The sequence below is a fragment of the Caretta caretta genome, chromosome 1 (assembly GCF_965140235.1).
Source record: "Caretta caretta isolate rCarCar2 chromosome 1, rCarCar1.hap1, whole genome shotgun sequence".
Lineage (NCBI taxonomy): Eukaryota > Metazoa > Chordata > Testudines > Cheloniidae > Caretta > Caretta caretta.
In genome coordinates this window covers 269,954,418-269,974,970 of record NC_134206.1, presented here as the reverse complement: position 1 = coordinate 269,974,970, position 20,553 = coordinate 269,954,418, and the positions used below count along the sequence as shown (strand labels likewise).

Below are 20,553 nucleotides of genomic sequence, written 5' to 3'. Positions count from 1 at the left end.
CAACAGAGTATTCTGCTTTATGCATCCTTCTTTGAATTTATCTCCAGAACATGCTACATGCCAGTTGTTTCACTAAAGGTACACAATACGAAGGAGCACTTCCCCCCCTTCCCTCTGCTTATCTTGCTTTTCTCCTCTCCTCATGCATTGTGTGTATTCTCAATCATGCTATAACAATGGAATAGAATCTTAACAATAATTAAGTGTAGACTGTGACAGACTGACAATATCCTGCAATACTTGGAATGAACTTTACTGAACTACGTTAAACTTTATTGAATGAATTTTAACATCTTTGGCATGTATTGTATTAAAAATGCAATTGTGTACATGTTATTATGGAATTGTAGATATGTACCTTCTCTAGGAAACTGACTAATGCAATCGCTGGAAGGTATTAGGAACTTCAAAGGCCTTTTTGGAGCTTCGAAGAGCTCTGTGTAAGCTTGAACACTTGGCTCTGTAACCTACAGAAACTGGTCCAATAAAAAGATATTGCCTCCCACCTTTTCTCTCTAATATCCTGGGACAAACACAGCTACAAAAACACCGCATACAACTTCCTCATAGGCAATTCAATCAGGACACTCCGTTCTCGGTACTCTCGGCACCAGTGGCACCCTCTTGCCTTCCTTCTCAAACTCAAACTTTACTTCTCACATTCAGCTCTATACAATTAGGCTCCTTTCCTCACTGCTTCTCTCATCTCCATTTCCCCTGTCCCGGCTCAGCACAAATTTCCCAACTATCCTCCTAATTAGATCTGTGAGCCTTCTTCTATGTTACACTATATGCTGGGAAATCTCCCCCTTTCACCTACTGGATCAGGCTTCCTCCCCATCATTGAAATCCTGCCACAAATGTACACTTTCATAAAGTCTATCAATTTTAATCTACCAAAGCTGCAGTGCTAAACTGGTTTTTAAGCATGGGGTTGGCAGTTAGAAAAGTTGGGTTATATTTCTGACTTATGCCAATTTACCATGTAGCCTTAAGGAAGATTTGTCATGGGCTTCAGTTATCTCATCTGTAAAACAGGAATAATAAATCTTACAGAGCTACTTGGACTGCTTTAAAATCTATAGATTAGTATGTGCTATAAGTGTAAAATATTTAATTTTTAAAAGATGCACTGTTATGTTAAATGTTTCAGAGTAGCAGCCGTGTTAGTCTGTATTCACAAAAAGAAAAGGAGTACTTGTGGCACCTTAGAGACTAACAAATTTATTTGAGCATAAGCTTTTGTGAGCTACAGCTCACTTCATCAGATGCATTCAGTGGAAAATACAGTGGGGAGATTTATATACACAGAGAACATGAAACAATGGGTGTTATCATACACACTGTAAGGAGAGTGATCACTGTTCCTCAGACGTTCTTGTCAACTGCTGGAAATGGCCCACCTTGATTATCACTACAAAAGGTCGTCCATCCCCCCCAGCTCTCCTGCTGGTATTAGCTCATCTTAAGTGATCACTCTCCTTACAGTGTGTATGATAACACCCATTGTTTCATGTTCTCTGTGTATATAAATCTCCCCACTGTATTTTCCACTGAATGCATCTGATGAAGTGAGCTGTAGCTCACAAAAGCTTATGCTCAAATAAATTTGTTAGTCTCTAAGGTGCCACAAGTACTCCTTTTCTTTTTGTTATGTTAAAGTATCTTCTGATCACCCTGTGTACTTTGTTTTAGAATTGGGACAGTGTTTTTCTCTGTTTTATACAATGCAGAAGACATTATCGATGATCAGAAATATTATATATTATTAACAAAATGACAAAAGAAACCACAGAGCCACATGGAAAGATTTGTTGCAGAATTCCTGACTCCAACTTCCTCTATGTCACATGCTGCATCTCAAGTAGGAAGGGGGAGAAACAAAAAGCCAGCCTACTTTCATTTTTGTCTTCCACTAATGTGCCAGCTTGCATATTTTTGCTTGCTCTTAGACTGGCAGCAGAAGGCAACAATGAATAATCTTCTCCGAGAGACACTGGGCTGCAAACGCTCTCAATTTCTCAATTACTAGAATGACAGTATTTCTTCAGAACCGTTCCTTTCATTTGTGCCTCCCATGGGTGTGCTCAAAACTGGAGTTTTAAAGTAACAATGCTCAAGATTCTTTCTGTCATTGAGGTAACAGGAGGTGAAAATAAAAGGAGCACAGCAGAACCAAGTTATAGGGTAAAAGTGAATTGAAGAAAATGCCTAACATCCAAAACTATCTGGTCTCAGACATCAAACAAAGAGATTTATGTTGGCTTTGACTGGTAATATTTAGAGTCCCCATTCTTACTGTTTGGGGTTTTAGGCTGCATTCAGACATCAGACAGATAAGGCACTTATTTTCCAGACCATTATTACCCTTCTCAGTAGTGCACGTTTGCACAGACCAAGCAAATAGATGAAATGCCATGTTCACATTTCAGGATGAACGGGATTTGATCACGGAAGTTTCTTGCTGTGACCACCAAGAAAAAGAACTGTACTTTCAAGTCCATAGATGTTAGTATGATTGCCCAAGTAATCAACAATAGGTCAAACGAAAATGATTTGTTCTCTTGTGGGCTAAGTATCAGCCTGAATCAGCCATCTCACTAGTTTTAGCTAATATCAGCAAGACAACATGTCAGCTGCAGCCACAAGCTGCTCTGCTCTGTAATAAGTAATAGTGCTTTTGTTCACTGAAGAACACTTAATGAGATCAAACAAACCACATAATAATTTGTCTACGCTACACAGTTCAAATTCATAACAAGCTGACCCTAAAAGCCTGGTTATTTCTGTTATATACATTTACATACACCCAGAACAATTTACAAACAAAAACAGACATAATATAGTATATGCTATTTAATGTTATGCAGACTGGAAGCAAAATAAGAAATGAAAAATATTTATTTGTACAAATGAGAGACGAGACACTAATGTAGAAGCCTATATCATACTTATACACACATATATTTCTAGTCTTTGCTATGATCCTATACAGTATTGAGTTGTTTTTGAAGGCTGCCTTATCAAATTTCACTGCATTTTTGTAACATGACAGAGTTGGCACACTTATAGTCAAATGGATTATCTAAAGAAACCTGACATATAATAAATTTGCTAGAGGCAAAAGTTAGCAGAAAAGACTAACACAGAGAACAGATTTACAGATATTTTTTAATTTTTTAGTTTTAGTGCTCTAGACTTAGTAAATTTTGCAGCCTTGAAATGAGAAACCAAAATCTACACATACACAAAAACCATTCATTCCAGACAATGTGCAATCTTCAGAGTTTTTTTGTTTGTGTGTTTTTTTATTTTTTAATTAAAAAAACCTTGTCAAATTTTAGTCAATTGGTTTAATATCTTGGGAGGGTTGTCTATGTAAATTGTTATCTTATTGGTGTATGTTTATATTTTGGTAATGCCCAATTTTTTTACTGTGACCAACTTGCAAGATTTTTTTCTTTTTTTTAAAATCCATCCATCCAGTCTCTATTACATTATACAGTTCCTAGCACAATTCGCCCCTGGCTTCTATGCACTACTGTAATACAAATAATAATAATTTCAAAGCACAACAAATATCTGTCACTGGGATAGAGGAAGGCAATGAAAGTATCACCAGTCTATACTCATTAAGAGTGATCTGACACTGGCTAACATCTAGATAATACTTCACCACCAGAATGATGAATAAATCCACAAGAGAGTAGTATTTTCTAATTTTTGAAAAAGCCAAATAAATGAAAGTATCTAATGAGCAACTATACAATGCTTATCTAACCATAGGCTTCAGGAAATGGTGAAACATGAATCACACTACATTGGTTCACTGTAATATCCTCCCAGGTCAGGCACACTCCCAACTAAAGGTAGTGACTAACACTTCCATCATATAGGAAATGAATTTTTCTCCTACACAGGATGATTTACAACTGATTGTTTTACATCTCATATATGACTTCACTTAGCTGATAGCACTAGCTAAATTAAATGCAACTACTGAATGTTCTGTTAAATGAAATAAAATACATGAAAGTTATATTCTGAAGCCCTCTTCTTTTTTAACAAAGTAATTATTAAATAATTCAAATATGTGGTCATGGAACTCACATATTTGGGTTATTTTCTTAGATTGTACTGTAATTTCTGAATTAAATCTCACTAGAAAATTTAAAACAACATCTACAGATGATCATATTCACCAGGCAAATCAATTCAGGTCCGTATGGATGATTCTCCAACCAGCCTAACCAATTATGACCCCAATTCAAGAAAGTAGTAACTTTAATCACATGCTGAGGTGCCCTTCCTGAATAAGGATGCTTTTGTGAATTAGATCCTAAAGACTCAGAGATGTTGAATGCTTTAATTATTTAAATTATGACTTCCAATTTTCGCATATGTTTAGTGAGCCAATTTTTCAGACCTTTTGTCACCCAGCCTCACGGTTCACACACTATTCCTTAGTAGAAAATTTAATTGATTAAAAACGATACACTGAACATAAAAACTGTTGCTCCCCTGCAAATATATAAATCAATATATACTGGGTTGGGTTTTTTGTTGGCTTCAGGATGTGAGGAGAAGACAGTCAAACTATTCCCAGGAAGTACTGATACAGCAGAACCTCAGAGTTACAAACAACAGAGTTACGAACTGACTGGTCAACCACACATTTCATTTTGGAACTGGAAGTATGCAATCAGGCAGCAGCAGAGACCAAAAAAAAAAAAAAGCAAATACAGTACAGTTTTGTGTTAAACATAAACTACTTAAAAAAAGGAAAGTTTAAAAAAAGATTTGACAAGGTAAGGAAATTGTTACTGTGCTTGTTTCATTTAAATGAAGATGGTTAAAAGCAGCATTTTTCTTCTGCATAGTAAAGTTTAAAAGCTGTATTAAGTCAATGTTTAGCTGTAAGCTTTTGAAAGAACAACCATAACATTTTGTTCAGAGTTATGAACATTTCAGAATTAGGAACAACCTCCATTCCCCAGGTGTTTGTAACTCTGAGGTTCTACTGTAGTATTAAGAACCAAAAGTTTTAATTTCTATTTTAACACCAGAATCAGATTTTCCTGTTACAGTATTTACTAGCAACAATCAATAAAGCAAAGGCCTCACCACAAAGAATTTAAGGAGGTATTTCCTTCAACATCTCAAGTAACTGTGGCCACTTAAGTAGTATAATCAAACAAAAACTAAGAATTCAAACACACACTTTTGGTTTTACTTGTTTGGACATGGGAAAAACCTTGAAGCAAAACTACTCCAATATCCCTCAAATAATAGTTATATATAATATTTAAAAATCTCAAAATTAAAACTATTCTCCATTAAGTCTGTGAACAAATTTCACATGAATGGCAAAAAATATGTATTTTTAATGATTTCGTCTTAGCAATGTGTTTAATAAGATTTTTAAGTCCAATTATGTACAGCCTGACCACCCAATACCAACTCTGCTTTCATATTCTTTCTGCAGGGAAGAGATTGTTTCCTTTCTTTTTAATTCACAGATTCACATGCTATACTGTGTAACAAACTGGTATTACGATGACTGGAACTGCTTACAATAATCAATCATTCAGAAGCTGCATTCCACAAGTACAAGCTCCCTCAATTAATTCAATGATCTAGCCTGTAATCAGAGAAAAAGTTATATAGTACACTATATAAAAATAATTTTGAAAACACCAGAACTCTGATCAAATATATGCAATAAAGCCCAATTAAAAGTGCCAGTTTAAGGTTAAAAAATGCATAATTACATTAAACCTTTGCTATAAATTGTGCCCAGAGTAGTTTTTGATGGATGCTGTGGTTTTTATTATTTTGTTGTTTAGTAAGTTCATGGAGCTCAGTCTCCATGCAAATGAATGCAAAGAAAAGAAAATGAAAACAAAAACTTCTGTTTCTCTGCAGTTCTGTTTCTCTGACTACATCATCTTGCAGGATTCTCTCAAATTCAGGTATTAGCTCCTTATCACGAATCAGGATGAACTTCCTAAATTCTTAAGGTTTTTGACTCTAAGAGGGCAGTTGCAGCAGGGTAAAAAACAATCCAGGCACCATGTGCCATCCCCTGCTGCTTTTAAGCGCGGATCTCTGAATATTCTAATCGGTTCCTGTGATTATGTGGGAGACAAAGTTCCCGAAAAGAAAAGACAATGCAAGATGATCAGTACAAGAGAAAAACATGCTTCAGAGAAAAAAAGTAAAACAAGATTTTAGAGAAATAAAACACCACAAAAAAGGCAAGGTCCAAACACTGAAGAGAGGTGGGTGGGTTAGTGAAAATCCTGAAAGAATTAGAAGGTAAATACTTCTTTCTTCTCTTCTAGGCAAGATTCTCACTCCTGGTGAGCAAGAAGCTCAACGGACGTCCCAAAAGAAAAATTAGAGTAAACTGCAACACGAAGCAATAACAAGGCCAATTCCAACAGTGTGAAATTTTTACATATAGATATAAATATCTCTTTCTAACTCTGTCTATAAATGCCTTTATAATGCTAATGTTTATTAGTCCAATATTAAACACAGAGCTCTTCTTCGAGTTCTGTGTAAGCTCTCTCACCAACAGAAGTTGGTCCAATAAAAGATATTACCTCACCCACCTAGTCTTTCTAGTATCCTGGAACCAACATGGCTACAACACTGCATACAATATCAAACACAACATTCAAGATGGCAGAAACAGGGGGAAAATCTTGTGCAAAAATTGGCTGACTGAATACATGGAACTTCTCAAAATAGAAGAAAATTTCTGGGGATGGGAGAGTCTGACTGCAATGAACTTCTGAGTTCTGGAACACCAAGTCTACAATAGTATCCCCTCCTGCAGGATGCATCCAAATATTAATTTTGTATGTTGTGTAGACAGATAATCATGGAGCTTCTTTGCAGACATCTGTGTTTGAAAGGGAAGGCTGAGGTTGCAACTTTGTCCTGAATCAAATGAGCCTTACATATAGGTTCCTTGACTCAGGTCAGTAATGTCACAGCAAAGTGACAGGCTTTTAAGACATCCCATTTAGACAATGATCCTTATAGTAATGATTCTGCCTACAGTGTCGGCATCAAATGAAACAAACAAACAAACTGGTGGTCTTCCTATGGGCTCTAGTCATCAAACAGAAACACAAGGACCTTTTGGCATTGAGTATATGGAGAAGGACCTCTCTGTGATGGAAATGCCGGTGTGACAAATGTTGAAAGGATGATAGACTCCTTAAATTGGATTTCCAACATCATCTTGGAGAGGAATCTTGGATGAGATTACACTTATCCTTGCAAAAATCTAGTAAAAGATGGGTCACTAGGATTTGCTCACTTTGCATGCTGAAGTCATTGCCACCAGGAAAAAGATGTTTTGCCTAAGGAACTTAAGCTCATAAGACAAACAGTTGAAAAGGAGTTTCCATCAACTTTGTCAGGGCCACATTAATATCTTATGACACAGGGAGCTTTTAATTAATGGTTTCAAAAGTGTCAAGTCCTCCTTGAACCTGATGGCAGAAGGCTGCATAAATATTGGTCTACCTTCAACTAGCTCATGAAGGCTGAAGAAGCTGCCAAATACAGCTGGATGGAGTGAGTGCTTAAATTAGACGCAGCCAGGTGAAACAAGTAGATCAGCAGATTCTGAGAATCAGATAAAGGGGTCTCAAAGTAGGCTTGATTGCACTACACTGCAAAGTTTATCCATTTGGAATCACAGATTCTTCTGGTAGATGGCTTTTGAGAGCCACCTGATCAAATATACTATACCTATGGATTTTCTATCCTGTTGGAAGCAGACTCACAAGTTGGAACAGATTGAGGTGCCCTGGTCTTAACAGACAATATGAAGCTGAATTCTATCCAATGGGATAGACTTTAGTAGTCAGCAATACATTGAGAGTCATATCTGTCTAGTCCACTGTGGGGCTAACAGGCTCATAAAACATATGCTCCTAGTGAGCACTGCAAGTACCTCTGCTACATGGAGGAAATAGCAGAAAGGCATACAGAAGTTTCCTTCCCTTGCCAATAAGGTATTTTTTAGTGCCATGAGCAAAAGACCAATAGCATTTTTTTCATATGTGGCAGAGAAATCCACCTGTGCTGTCTCCCACTGGAAAAAGGTCTGATCCACCAGTTCTCAGACTCCGAGAATACCCGTGAGGCTCTATTAAGGATTAATTCAGTCTGTCAGTGATTGTATTCTCTCTCCCTACCACATACATGATAACTTCGAATGCCTTGTGAGACAGAGTCCATTCCGACACCTGCAGGATATCTCAACAGAGGAGGCAGAGCACAGTACTTCCTTGCTTCTTTGTGCAAACCACAGTGCCCTGCATTTCATTTTGAACCATATTAACTTTTGGGATACCAGGTCCCCGAAGGACTGCCATCATCTTCAAAACATTTGTATGTTAGCGTATGGCAGTCAGATGATTAGGATACCCACAGCACGGGGTTGCATCCCTGACCATCTTGGCTAATTGCCACCGATGGACCTAGCCTCTATTAATCTATTTCTTTTTTGAACCCAGTTATACTTCTAGCCTTCACATCATCAACTGGCAATGAGTTCCACAGGTTGATTGTGCATTGTGTGAAGAAGTATTTTCTTTTTTGTTTGTTTTACACCTGCAGCCTATTGATTTCATTGAGTGACCCCTATGTTCTTGTGTTATGTGAAGGGGTAAATAACACTTCCTTATTCACTTTTGCCACACCATTCATGATTTTACAGAACTCTATCACATATCCCCTAGTCATCTCTTTTCCAAGGTGAATAATCCCAGTTTTCTTAACCTTTCCCCAAATGGAAGCTGTTCCATACGCCTAATCATTTTTGTTGCCCTTCTCTCTGTACCTTTTCCAATTCTAATATATCTTTTTTGAGTTGTTGCAACTAGAACTGCACACAGTAGCCAAGATGTGGGTATACCATGGATTTATATAGTGGCATTATATTTACGGACTTACTATCTATTCCCTTTCCTAATGACTCCTAACATTCTGTTAGCTTTTTTGATTGCTGCTGCATACTGAGCTAATGTTTTCAGAGAACTATCCACAATGACTCCAAGATCTCTTTCTTGAGTGGTAACAGCTAATTTAGACCCCCATCATTTTGTACATATAGATGGGATTACGCTTTCCACTGTGAATTACTTAATCAGTGTTGAATTTCATCTGCCATTTTGTTGTCCACTCATCCAGTTTTGTGAGATTCCTTTGTAACTGTTTACGGTCAGCTGTGGACTTCACTATTTTGAGTAATTTTGTACCATTTGCAAACTTTGCCAATTCCCTGTTTATCCCTTTTTCCAGCTCATTTATGAATATGCTGAACTGCACTGGTCCCAGTATAGATCCTGTGGGGACCCCGAAAATTGACCACTTACGTCTACCTTTTGTTTCCTGTCTTTTAACCAGTTACTGATCTATGAGAGGACCTTCCCTCTTATCCCATGACTGTTTACTTAGCTTAAGAGTCTTTGGTGAGGGACCTTGTCAAAGGCTTTCTGAAAGTCAAGTTCACTATATGCACTGGAACACACTTGTCCACTTGTTTACTGATCTCCTCAAAACATTTTAATAGATTGGTGAGCCAGGTTGATTCTTTCCCAACAAATCGTGTTGATCTTTGTGTCTGATAATTCTGTTCTTTACTATCATTTCAACCTATTTGCCTGGTACTGAAGTTAGGATTACCATCCTGTAACTACCATGATAGCCTCGGGAGCTTTTGTTAAAAAAGGCATTACATTAGTTATCCTCCAGTCATCTGATACAGAGGCTGATTTAAATGATAGGTTACATACCAGAGTTAGTAGTTCTGCAATTTCATATTTGAGTTCCTTCAGAACTCTTGGCGGAATACCATCTGGTCCTGGTGACCTATTGCTGTTTAATTTATCAATTTGTTCCAACCCATATTCTGTTGACACCTCAAACTGAGACAGTTTCTCAGATGTCAGCTAAAAAGAATGGCTCAGGAGTGGGACTCTCCCTCACATCCTCTGCAGTGAAGACCAATGCAAAGAATTCTTGCAGGTTCTCTACAACAGTCTCATCTTCCTTGAGTGCTCCTTTAGCACCTCAATCATCCAGTGGCTCCACTGATTGTTTGGCAGGGTTCCTGCTTCTGATGTACTTTTAAAAAATATTGCTGTTAATTTTTGTGTCTTTTGGTAATTGCTCTTCAAATTCTTTTTTTGGCCTGCCTAATTATGCTTTTACATTTGACTTACCGGGGTTCATGCTCCTTTTTATCTTCCTCAGTCGCACCTGACTTCCAATTTTTAAAGGATGCCTTCTTGTTTCTAACCAACTCACTTACTCTATTGTTTAAGCCATAGTGGCATTTTTTTTGGACCTCTGTTTTTTTTATATTTGGGGTATACATTTAATTTGAGCCTCTGTTATGGTATTTTTTAAAAGTTTCCATGCAGCTAGCAGGCATTTCATTTGAATGGGAAGTGTTAGTAAGTCATTCTTAATTGAAGAATGTCCTTCGACTGCCACAGGATCAAAAATGCCTAAGGTCATCTATTATCTGGATGCAATACAGTAATCCCTTTGTTGCTTGCTTTCAAGGGAATCACAGAAATATATGGCTGGAAGGGACCTTGAGAGGTCATCTAGTCCACCCCACTGAGGCAGGACCAAGTAAACCTACACCATCCCCTGACAGGTGTTTATCTAATCTGTTTTTAAAAACCTCCAGAGATGGGGATTCTACAACCTCCCTTGGTAACCTACTAGCACATGGCCAGTCCCTTTTAGAGGAAGGAGACATATTAATTTTGATGGTGGCCACTGTGAACTTTTATTTGACCAGATTCTGGTCTCTGAGATCTAAGATAGTAATATAACAACATGCATTCCTTTCCTTCACATCTCTCTCTCTACTTTATATTGCTTTATCATTTTCAACAAAGAGTTGTCATAAATTTTTTTCAAGTTTCAAGATAAACATATCTGATTTAAGGTGCTGAATAAAAGAAAATATTCTACATGGATTTGGATTTGCAGATTATGTTTGCACTGTATAGTCTTCCCTTTTGTATCTTTCTAGGCTGATCTTTGCATATGGAAATCAATAAAAATAAAAGTAAACCTTGCACATCTGAACTCAGTGTTTCAACTACCCTGAGCAAGAGAATCTGCATGCCCCTCTTGTTCTCCCAATGTGTCAAAACCTCATTGACAGTTTTAGTTTTAATTAAATTAAATTAAATTAGAGCAACAATTTTATCACCTGATTCCAAGCTGTGATGACTCAACCCAAGATCAATGACTACTCTAATATGAAGGGGGAGATGTGAATTTTTGTTACTGAATTTTAATTGCTGTCATATTCACAGCATATTTATACTGATCCTATTATGATTACAGGAAAACTTACTGTATTCAGTTAATTATCTCTTACAGTGGTGGGGTGGTCCGCTTGCTTAACTGTACAGCCAATGCCATCTCCAGCAATCTGCAATGTTACATTTGTTAACATATATTTTATGCGAACATTTATAATCTGAACTGGAAAACATCTCAAATGCTACTGCATATTAACAGTGAACATAGCTAAGTATTTGACTGCACATGTTTTCCAGTAAACATGCATAGAACATATCTTTTGTTTTCATGATGGATTGCTAATTTGCATATAAATATATAGTGCAACAACAAAACCCTAGAGGAAATTCAAGGGCAAGTCTGAAATACAAGAGCTGACATTCTAGCCTTAACAAAAAATAAAAAGGGCCAGCCTGCCTGTCAGTCCAAATTCTCAGCCTTAAATGATCAGTTACTTTAAGAAACTAAAACTGCTTTTGCCTGTTTGATAAACAGAAACAAACAAGGTTATGTTTATGAAAGACTATGTACCATATTACAACTACACAGTGTATCAACCACACAGAACAGAAAGGTGTGCTCAGTTTGACAATACCAAGCTCAAATTTCATTAGAAAGAGTGGAGGGGAGAGAAACATCAGCTTATATTTTATTAAATATATTCCCATAAACAATAGTGTGACCATATGAATATAATTTGCAATAGATCTCAATTATGCTAAATGTCTCTGATAGTCTGTTTGTTCTAGTCTATCAACTATGTATAACATTTAATTTGCTATTACCTACAGGCATAGTAAAGAGATGCAGGTCAACCTACATGAATATAACTGCTAACAAAGACTGGAGCTTTTCTTTCCTTTCTCCTGGCACTGAATCAAATTAATACTACTGATTTTAGTAAACTCCAGAGGTCAAATCCTGTTCAGCTTATGGACACGAAGGATCCCTTCACTGGAAATGCTCACACAAGTAAGGCAAGCAAGATTTGTTATTGTAATTACAAATCTTTATTACAAGCCTGTCAGAGGTCATATAGCAACGACAACAAAACAAAACAAAACAAAAAAAGCTCATCACTGGAATTTTTACAGAAAGTTTCCCTGTATGGGAGTGTTTATTTCAATTTGTACCACAATTGTTATAGTAGCCCAGAGTGTTCCCCTTCTGCTAGGCACTGCATAAACATGGAGTAAAAAAAATTCCCCTCTTACAAATACTACTTAACAAGTAAACTAAAAACATAAGTTTCTGACATCAACTCACAAAAATCAAGGAAATTCAGAGCTAAAATCATTGTTAAAATTCAGCAGCTGTTCTCTACCAGACAAAAGGTCACTCTAAAAAAACTTATCTTTAAAAACCACCATGTCATTACTGTAACAATTTAGGAGGAAAGCCTGGTTCACAGGATGCATAGGAACAGTTGCCTGAACTACCCTGACCTCTCTGATTGTGCCAGTCAACAAAGAAATAAACCACATCACGTTAATTTCAGCTGCATTAGAAACAAGTATTTGGAATTGGGAGAAAAATTAGGAAATTAATGCTTGTCAGATGGAACTGAATCTAAAAGGAAAAAAATATTTTCAAAGCTTCTAAGACAGTGTAATATTACAGTTGTTGTAGAAGCTAAAAAGAGCTATTACACTATTGATTATTTGGTTAAAAGGTTTGCAGCGGCGGGTGGAGGTTAAACCCAAAAAGAATGCTGTGAGAACTCAGCAGAAGTGCAGCTCTACATATGGGAAATTCCTATTTAAAAATATTTTGGAGAAAACAGGAAATAAAATAATGAATAATAGTAATCTCCTCCTCCTCCAGATTTCCCCAGTACATCATGTCTTTACATGAGTGCAGTTGTAGCTGTGTCAGTCCCAGGATATGAGAGAGACAAGGTGGGTGAGGCATTATCTTTTATTGGACTGACTTCTGTTGGTGAGAGAGACAAACTTGCGAGCTTACATAGAACTCTTCTTCAGGTCTGGGAAACAGTCAGCAAAGCTTGTCTCTCTGATCAAAATTGGTCCAATAAAAGATATTACCTCACCCACCTTGTCTCTCTAATGTCTTCTACATGTAAATTCTTATACTACTGCTTTTATTTTGTGTTCTGCTTGACTCAAAGCACAATGGATATGATCCAAAGCCCTCTGAAGGTTTGTCCACACTTGAAATGCTACAGTAGCATAGATGCACCAATGTAGTAGTGCCTCTGAAGCGCTTCAGTGTAGACACTACCTATGTCAACGGGAGGGGTTCACCAGTCAGCACAGATAATCCATCTCTCCAAGAGGTGTTAATTAGGTCGACGGAAGAATTCTTCCATCACCCTAGCGCTGTTTACACTGGGAGTCAGATTGGTTAAACTACGCCATTCAAGGGGGGGGGTTCACACCTATGAGCGAAGTACTTAAGCCAACTTAATTTTTTAGTACAGACCAGGCCTAAGTTAATGGTTTCACTTCAGTGGGCTTTGGATCGGGCCTAATCTTGGCTCATAAATTTACAACACTAACAACAACAAATACATTAAGGATTTTTAAGACAAAATAACTTCCTCCACAAAGGGTGTGTAATGATTAATGGACTAATCAGTGCAATTTTTGAATAATACAAACACAACAAAATGCCTTGCTGTACTTATTTTTGACATACAAACTCAGTGTTAGATAATCCAAAAATATTTTCCAAACTCCTGCATTCTATATCATGCTTTAAAAAAAATTATGGGGATTTAAAACCCCTAAGAATAGATTTTTATAATGAAACCAATCAAAGAACTTTACATATTCCAGCCAAAATGGTATTATTATAATCAAAGCTGTTACACTTATTTAAAAAAAAAAAGTGAAAAGTTCTGTTTATCTTTTGCCTGGGGAAAGGGCAACAAAGCAAGTGCAAGGGTGGTTAGTATTCATAATGAGTCTCATAAATAAAGGAAATTATGTGCACAGTTATTCATGAAGTACTTTTTCCTCCTTTTGTTTACTGTCCTGTAAGGTTCCGTACACTAAAAAACAGGAAGAATGAAAAAGGCTGACGCAGTCAGGAACATCCCTAGTGTGTTTACTTTCTGAAGTTTCACATGGATTAGAAAGCAGCATTATATAAAAGAGCCTGAGTAGCGATATATGAAGTAGTCTACTTGAACATATACACAGAACGTCGCAGAATCTAATGGTCACATTTTCTTCATTTGTTTCCCAACACCTCAATTCCTTCTAGAATGCCTGTACTTATTGCAAAGCCTTTCTCATGTGATCTCCCAGCACTTTAAAGACCAGTCCTACACTAAATGTCTAGCATTTAGTATCTAAGAGAGCATGCTAATGGATTCTCTGCTTGTTTTTAAAAATCAAATACTTTTAAAAAAACAATATTTAATTTTTTGTACTGGACAGATTATAAACATTGTCAGTGATATCTACTCAGGTTCCAAGACTGACAAATAGGAAGAAAAATGTATGTCATGACTACTGTTATCATAAAAACTCATATGTTGAACACAAACATCTGCTTTAAAGTGAACTGGCAGGAAAACAAGCAGTTATATAAAGTAATTTAAACAATTCCCAAGTCACTTGTTAATTTACTGGATCCTTATGGGAAAACTGATTACCTCCATAGAGATCCGTCTGTGTATCCGGTTCCTGAGGCAAACACCTGTAGGAGACTGAACTTCATCAGAGGATGTTCCAGAAGCTTGGTCACTTTCACCATCTGATCCCATTTTCAGATTTTCATGTACTATATCTAAATGAAAGAAAGTCAATCATTATTCTTCTAAACAAATCTTATATGTGAAGAAGTATTGTAACCTTTATTATGTACTGCTTTCTGTCAGATCTAGAGGTTCACTATCACAATACTTTTCTTGATATTCTCTTTTTATGGCTCAGAAATAGCATAAAAAGATAAAGTCTTAAAAATACTTTCCCAATATACCATGCATGCGTGCAGAAATGTGTATTAATTTTCCATTATTATTCTCATTTAGGCTGTGATAGCACCCACCATGTGCTATCCATGTTCCAAACACAAAGATAGACATAGTTCCAGTCCCACCCTATGCCTCTCAATCCTCAAATTCTTGAGCTTGTTTCACTTCTTCTCCTTTTTTGTGCTGTTCTTGGAACAGGAAAATTCCATTTTCTAGGGAAATCGTGAGAGTTGAGAGAAAAATCTGAGACCTCATTAATTAGAAAATGTGATGCCTAAGGCACAAATATTCAAATTTGTGTGCCTAACATTAGGCATGTAAATCCATATTTAGAGAGAGAAAAACAAAAACAGGTGGCCTCATTTTCAGAAGTGCCAAGCATGGGAACTTCAGGTGCTCAGAACCTCTGAAAAGATCAGGCCAGTTCTGTTCAGGTGCCTAAATCTATATTTAGGATGAATAAATGGACTTTGTAGAGAACTTGATGTAATTACGTATTTCTTGGGGGGTGAGGGGGAAACTGAAATTGATTCACTTGGGGGAGATTTATGTAACGGACTGCCTATTTTAATAATGTGTGCAATTTTTATGTAAACTGCATAAAATATTTGTCTCTCAAGCTTTTGACCTAGCCCCTACAGAAAAATCACTAAAAAACCAGACATGGAACCAATGGTTCCTTCTCCCAGGCCAAAAATGCTCAGCTCCAGCAGGGAAATGGGGCAAAGAACTAAGAAGTTCAAGATGCCTTTACTGACAGAGAGAAGAGGGAGGAATAAGGGATGAAGAAGAGCAGCAGCTTCCTTCTGAAGGCCAACAGCACACCGAACCTGAAAAAGGATCCAGTAGCTCACCACTGCCTGCCAAGACCTATAGTAAAAAATGCCTATGCTCAAATGAATCCCAAGGAACAAACAATCCAATAAAGGATGTGGCTCAAAAGACAGAGAGGCATCCTCTTTGAATTTAGGAACAAAACGATAACCTGAGAACACATTTTCCCCCATCAGAGTACAAAAGAGAATTGGAGGAGCCCCGGAAATTGTTTCATTTTAGAGGTAAAATTCTGCTATCTCAAAAAGCCAGGCAAACCCTGTTCAATCTCACCCCAAAATATTTGAAGATATTGTTAATCTTCAATCTAAATTATTAAAACAATATAGAAGACAAAGGATGGAAGAATGCTCCATCTATCAGTGTGCTGGAAAGTTGGCCTTTCTCTGGGAGAAGTAAAGCTTATCATAAAAAACATACCTAAGGTATCCCAGAACATATCCTAGAAAAGAATTTGTGAGTGAGAGACCAGAACCTGCCAAGACTGACGTTTTCAAAAGACCAAATTCTTCTTCAGACCAGGAGATTCTATAGCTCCTTTTACAGGATAGAAAATTGGTATAAAAAGAGTAGCTGATTCACACACAAAACAGAATGTGGATTTAGGCTTAAAGTGCTTCAGTGAAACACACAGATTCACAAAAAACATGATACTGACATGAAGATGAACTGTCTCCTGGGGAAGAATTTAGCAATGATATGGAAATGCATGAATAAGTTGGATTCTAATAAAATCCAAGCTACTATGGTATGTTCACAGTATTTCACCTTCATGATTTGGACTGGATGAAAGTAAAGGAGCTGCTCTTCTGAGCATAATGAAGCAGCATGCAGGAAACATCTGACAAATATTTACCTCAGGTTCAAAACCTAGAGGCACCTTGTTGTGAGCTAAAGATACAAAACAAGACTTTCAGAAATGGATGCCTAAAAGTTAGAATCTTAATTACATAATCAGGCAACTAAATCAGCAGTTAGATTTTCCAAAGTGGTCAGCAAGCATCTCAAGTCCACGTTAATCCCCTTTCATAAGTCTGTGAAGGTATGTCTACACTACAATTAAAAACCTATGGCTGGCCTGTGCCAGCTGACTCGGACTTGCGAAGCTCAGTCTAAGGGTTTGTTTAATTATAGTGTAGGCATTTGGGCTTGAGCTGGAGCCCCAGCTCCATGACTCTGCAAGGTGGGAGGGTCCCAGAGCTCTGGCTGCCCAAGCCTGAAGGTCTACACTGTAATTAAACAGCCCCTTAGTCCAAGTCAGCTGGCATGGGCCAGCCACAGTGGCCTAACTGCAGTGTAGACATACCCTTAGAAAATATAGCACTAGAGCCCTGCATGGATACAAAATTTGTATCCACATCCGATCCGTAAAAAGGGTCCGCGGATATCGGTGGATGTAAAGCGGTTATCAACAGATTTGTAGGGCTCTATATACCACTCCTTGTGGTGAGTTGGTAGCTCTTTTGTTTAAAATAGACCATAATGAGTTATGTGAAAAATTATTGCTGGTGGATGTGAAGCCATTATTGAAAATATTATCTGCAGCATAACTGTTGGTCTCAGAACTTTCATAACTATCAATAGATTCTTAGGCCAGAAGGGACCACTGTGATCATCTAGACTAACTTCCTGAATAACACAGGCCATAGAACTTCTCCAAAATAATTCCTAGTGCAGATCTTTCAGAAAAACATCCAATCTTGATATAAAGATGGTCAGTGATGAAGAATCCACCACAACCTTTGATAAATTGTTCCAGTGGTTAATTACTTTCACTGTTAAAATTTTACACCTTATTTCCAGTCTGAATTTATCTAGCTTTAACTTCCAGCCATTGGATTATGTTATACCTTTCTCTGCTACACTGAAGAGCCCCATTATTAAATACTGATTACCCACACTGGTACTTATAGACTGTAATCAAGTCATCCCTTAAACATCTCTTTGTTAAGCTAAATAGATTGAGCTCCTAGAGTTTATCACGGTAAGACATGTTTTCTAATCCTCTAATCATTCTTATGTCTCTTCTCTGAACTCACTCTAATTTAACAACATCCTTCTTGAATTGTGGAAAACAGAAATGGACACAATATTCCAGCAGCTGATGGACCAGTGCCCAATACAGAGTTGAGACAGCCTCTCTCCTCCTACTCCGGTTTAGACATCCAAGAATTGCATGAGCCCTTTTAGCCACAGCATCACACTGGGAGCTCGTGCTCAGCTGATTATTCACCATGATCCCAAATCTCTTTCAAAGTTGCTGCTTCCCTGGATAGAGTCCCCCATCGTGTAAGTATAACCTACTACATTCTTTGATCTTAGATGTATATATTTACATTCATCCGTGTTAGAAGGCACATTGTTTGCTTGTGCTTAGGTTACCAAGTGATCCAGAGCACTCTGTATCCGTAACCTACCCTCTTCATAATTTACCACTCCCCCAAATTTTGTGACATCTGCAAACTACCGCTAATGACTTTGTGTTTTCTTCCATGTCATTAATAAAAATAGTAGTTGCCTAAATATAGACATTTTAGACTCCTATTTTTGAAAACTTTGGCTTTGTTATATTATGGTATAAAAGTGTACTTTTGTCAATAAAACCCTTATATTAAGATTTTTTTGTGTGTTCAATTAAAAAATTACTGTAATCTTACATTTGAGGTTTTAAAACGAGAAAGGCCAGGAATGAATAGCATCTACCTGACAACCTTAACTATCACTTTGTGTGCATGCATTTGACAAGTTTCATAAGGTGATCAAATAACATTGGCCTCTATAACCTATTTGGGCTAACCTTTGCTCTGAATAGGTTGGTGTGTCCCAAAACCAGCATTATGGACTTCAAGGACTTCTCTGGTACAAATGTAATTTTTTTTATTGGATTGGGCTCACTGACATCTGCAGCAACTCTCTATTTAGCTGTTCATGTTAATTTTTTGTACATACCCAATTGTAAATAACCAAATGAAATATTAAAACAGCTAAACTGATAAGCAAATCTGGGCATGAAAAACTAGTAATTAGGATACAGGATGGGAATTGAGGAAGTGCAATTAAAAGGAAGGATTACCCTCATTTAATCTGCAAGCAATCCATCCCAGAAGAAATTTGAACTGGGAAAGTTCTACCACCTGAGCTAAATTAATATCCATTATCAGTCAATAGTAAGTCACGATACCCTCTTTCAAGCTTCCATTATTACATCCTCCATTCTGCTGCTGAAAGTCACTGTGACTTCCACATTTGATTCCTTCCAAGTACACTAACCAACCAACTTACCTTTCTATTAGTTGTTTATTTTTTTAAACAATAACAAGGATATGACACATTGAGATGGTAACTTGGTAAGAGTGGTGAGCAGTGCTTTCCATAAGTAAAGTTTCAAAACTAATAGATTCCTCTCTCTGAAATGGAATGGAAACCTCGTTCATATTAATTAAACTCTACTGTATGGTGAGGAAACTCTCACTCAAACAAAGGACTGACAAACTTGTGTATGCACCCACTGGGGTCCCATGCAGATGATGAGCAACATCTGTAGGGTGCTTCTCCTGTGACAGCACTGCGACAATTAAAGGTCACAAAAGTAACTGCTATTTGATTACCATGATGTACAGTACTTCTCTGCTGCTACAGTAATAAGGACAGCACAAGGAAACCATGAAACCTCAAAAGTTCAGCCAGCAGCCAGCCAGAGACTCCAGCTGGTAGAGACAGAAGAAACCAAAGCATGGACTGCTGCACAGGGGGGAGGAGTGAAATGGGACTGGGCCAGTGCCACCTATCCCCTCAGCATCCTCTTGGACTCAGAACTCTGGAGGAGATACCACCTAAATGCACTGGGGGCACTAGGACCCAAAGGTGCCTCCCCCTTGTGAATCGAAGAGGAAATTGCAGAATGGAGCCAGCCAGAGACTCCTGCTGCCAGGAGCAGAAGCAGCCAAGGCAGGGACCTTTGGTCCTTGGGATATTCAAAAAAAACTTTCTATGGACTTTCTCTGCCCTGTGCCGATTGCCTATTTGCTCCAACCTTTCCCCACATCGCTTCACTCCATATCTGCCACTCTTGCCCCCATTTCTTTCCATTTAGCTGATCCTTTCCTAACTAACACAGCTCCCCCCACCACCAAAAAAACCTCCATACACATATACACCATGGAACTAACAGAGCATTTGCTACCTCACATTGTTCACTCTGCTTTTGTTTTATACTCCTTGCCCCATCCTTTGTCTATTTAGATTGGTCCCTGACTCAAAGAGCTTACATCTACTATTCTGTGTTTGCATGGTGCCACGACAAAATGGGAACCCATTCTTGGCTGGCCTTTAGACACTACCACAATACATAAAAAAGTTACCTACCTTTTTGTAACTGTTGTTCTTTGATATTTGTTGCTCATGTCCATTCCATTCTAGGT

General features: G+C 37.6%; 1 protein-coding gene across 2 annotated transcripts in view; it reads right to left on the bottom strand.

Annotated features, from left to right (window-relative positions):
* CDK17 (cyclin dependent kinase 17) overlaps positions 1-20,553 on the bottom strand; it is a 189,110-nt gene that overhangs the window by 35,994 nt on the left and 132,563 nt on the right. For both annotated transcript variants that reach the window (XM_048835534.2, XM_048835535.2), the window contains exon 4: positions 14,978-15,111. In XM_048835534.2, coding sequence (XP_048691491.1) covers positions 14,978-15,111 — 134 coding nt within the window. The remainder of the gene's footprint in view (positions 1-14,977; positions 15,112-20,553) is intronic.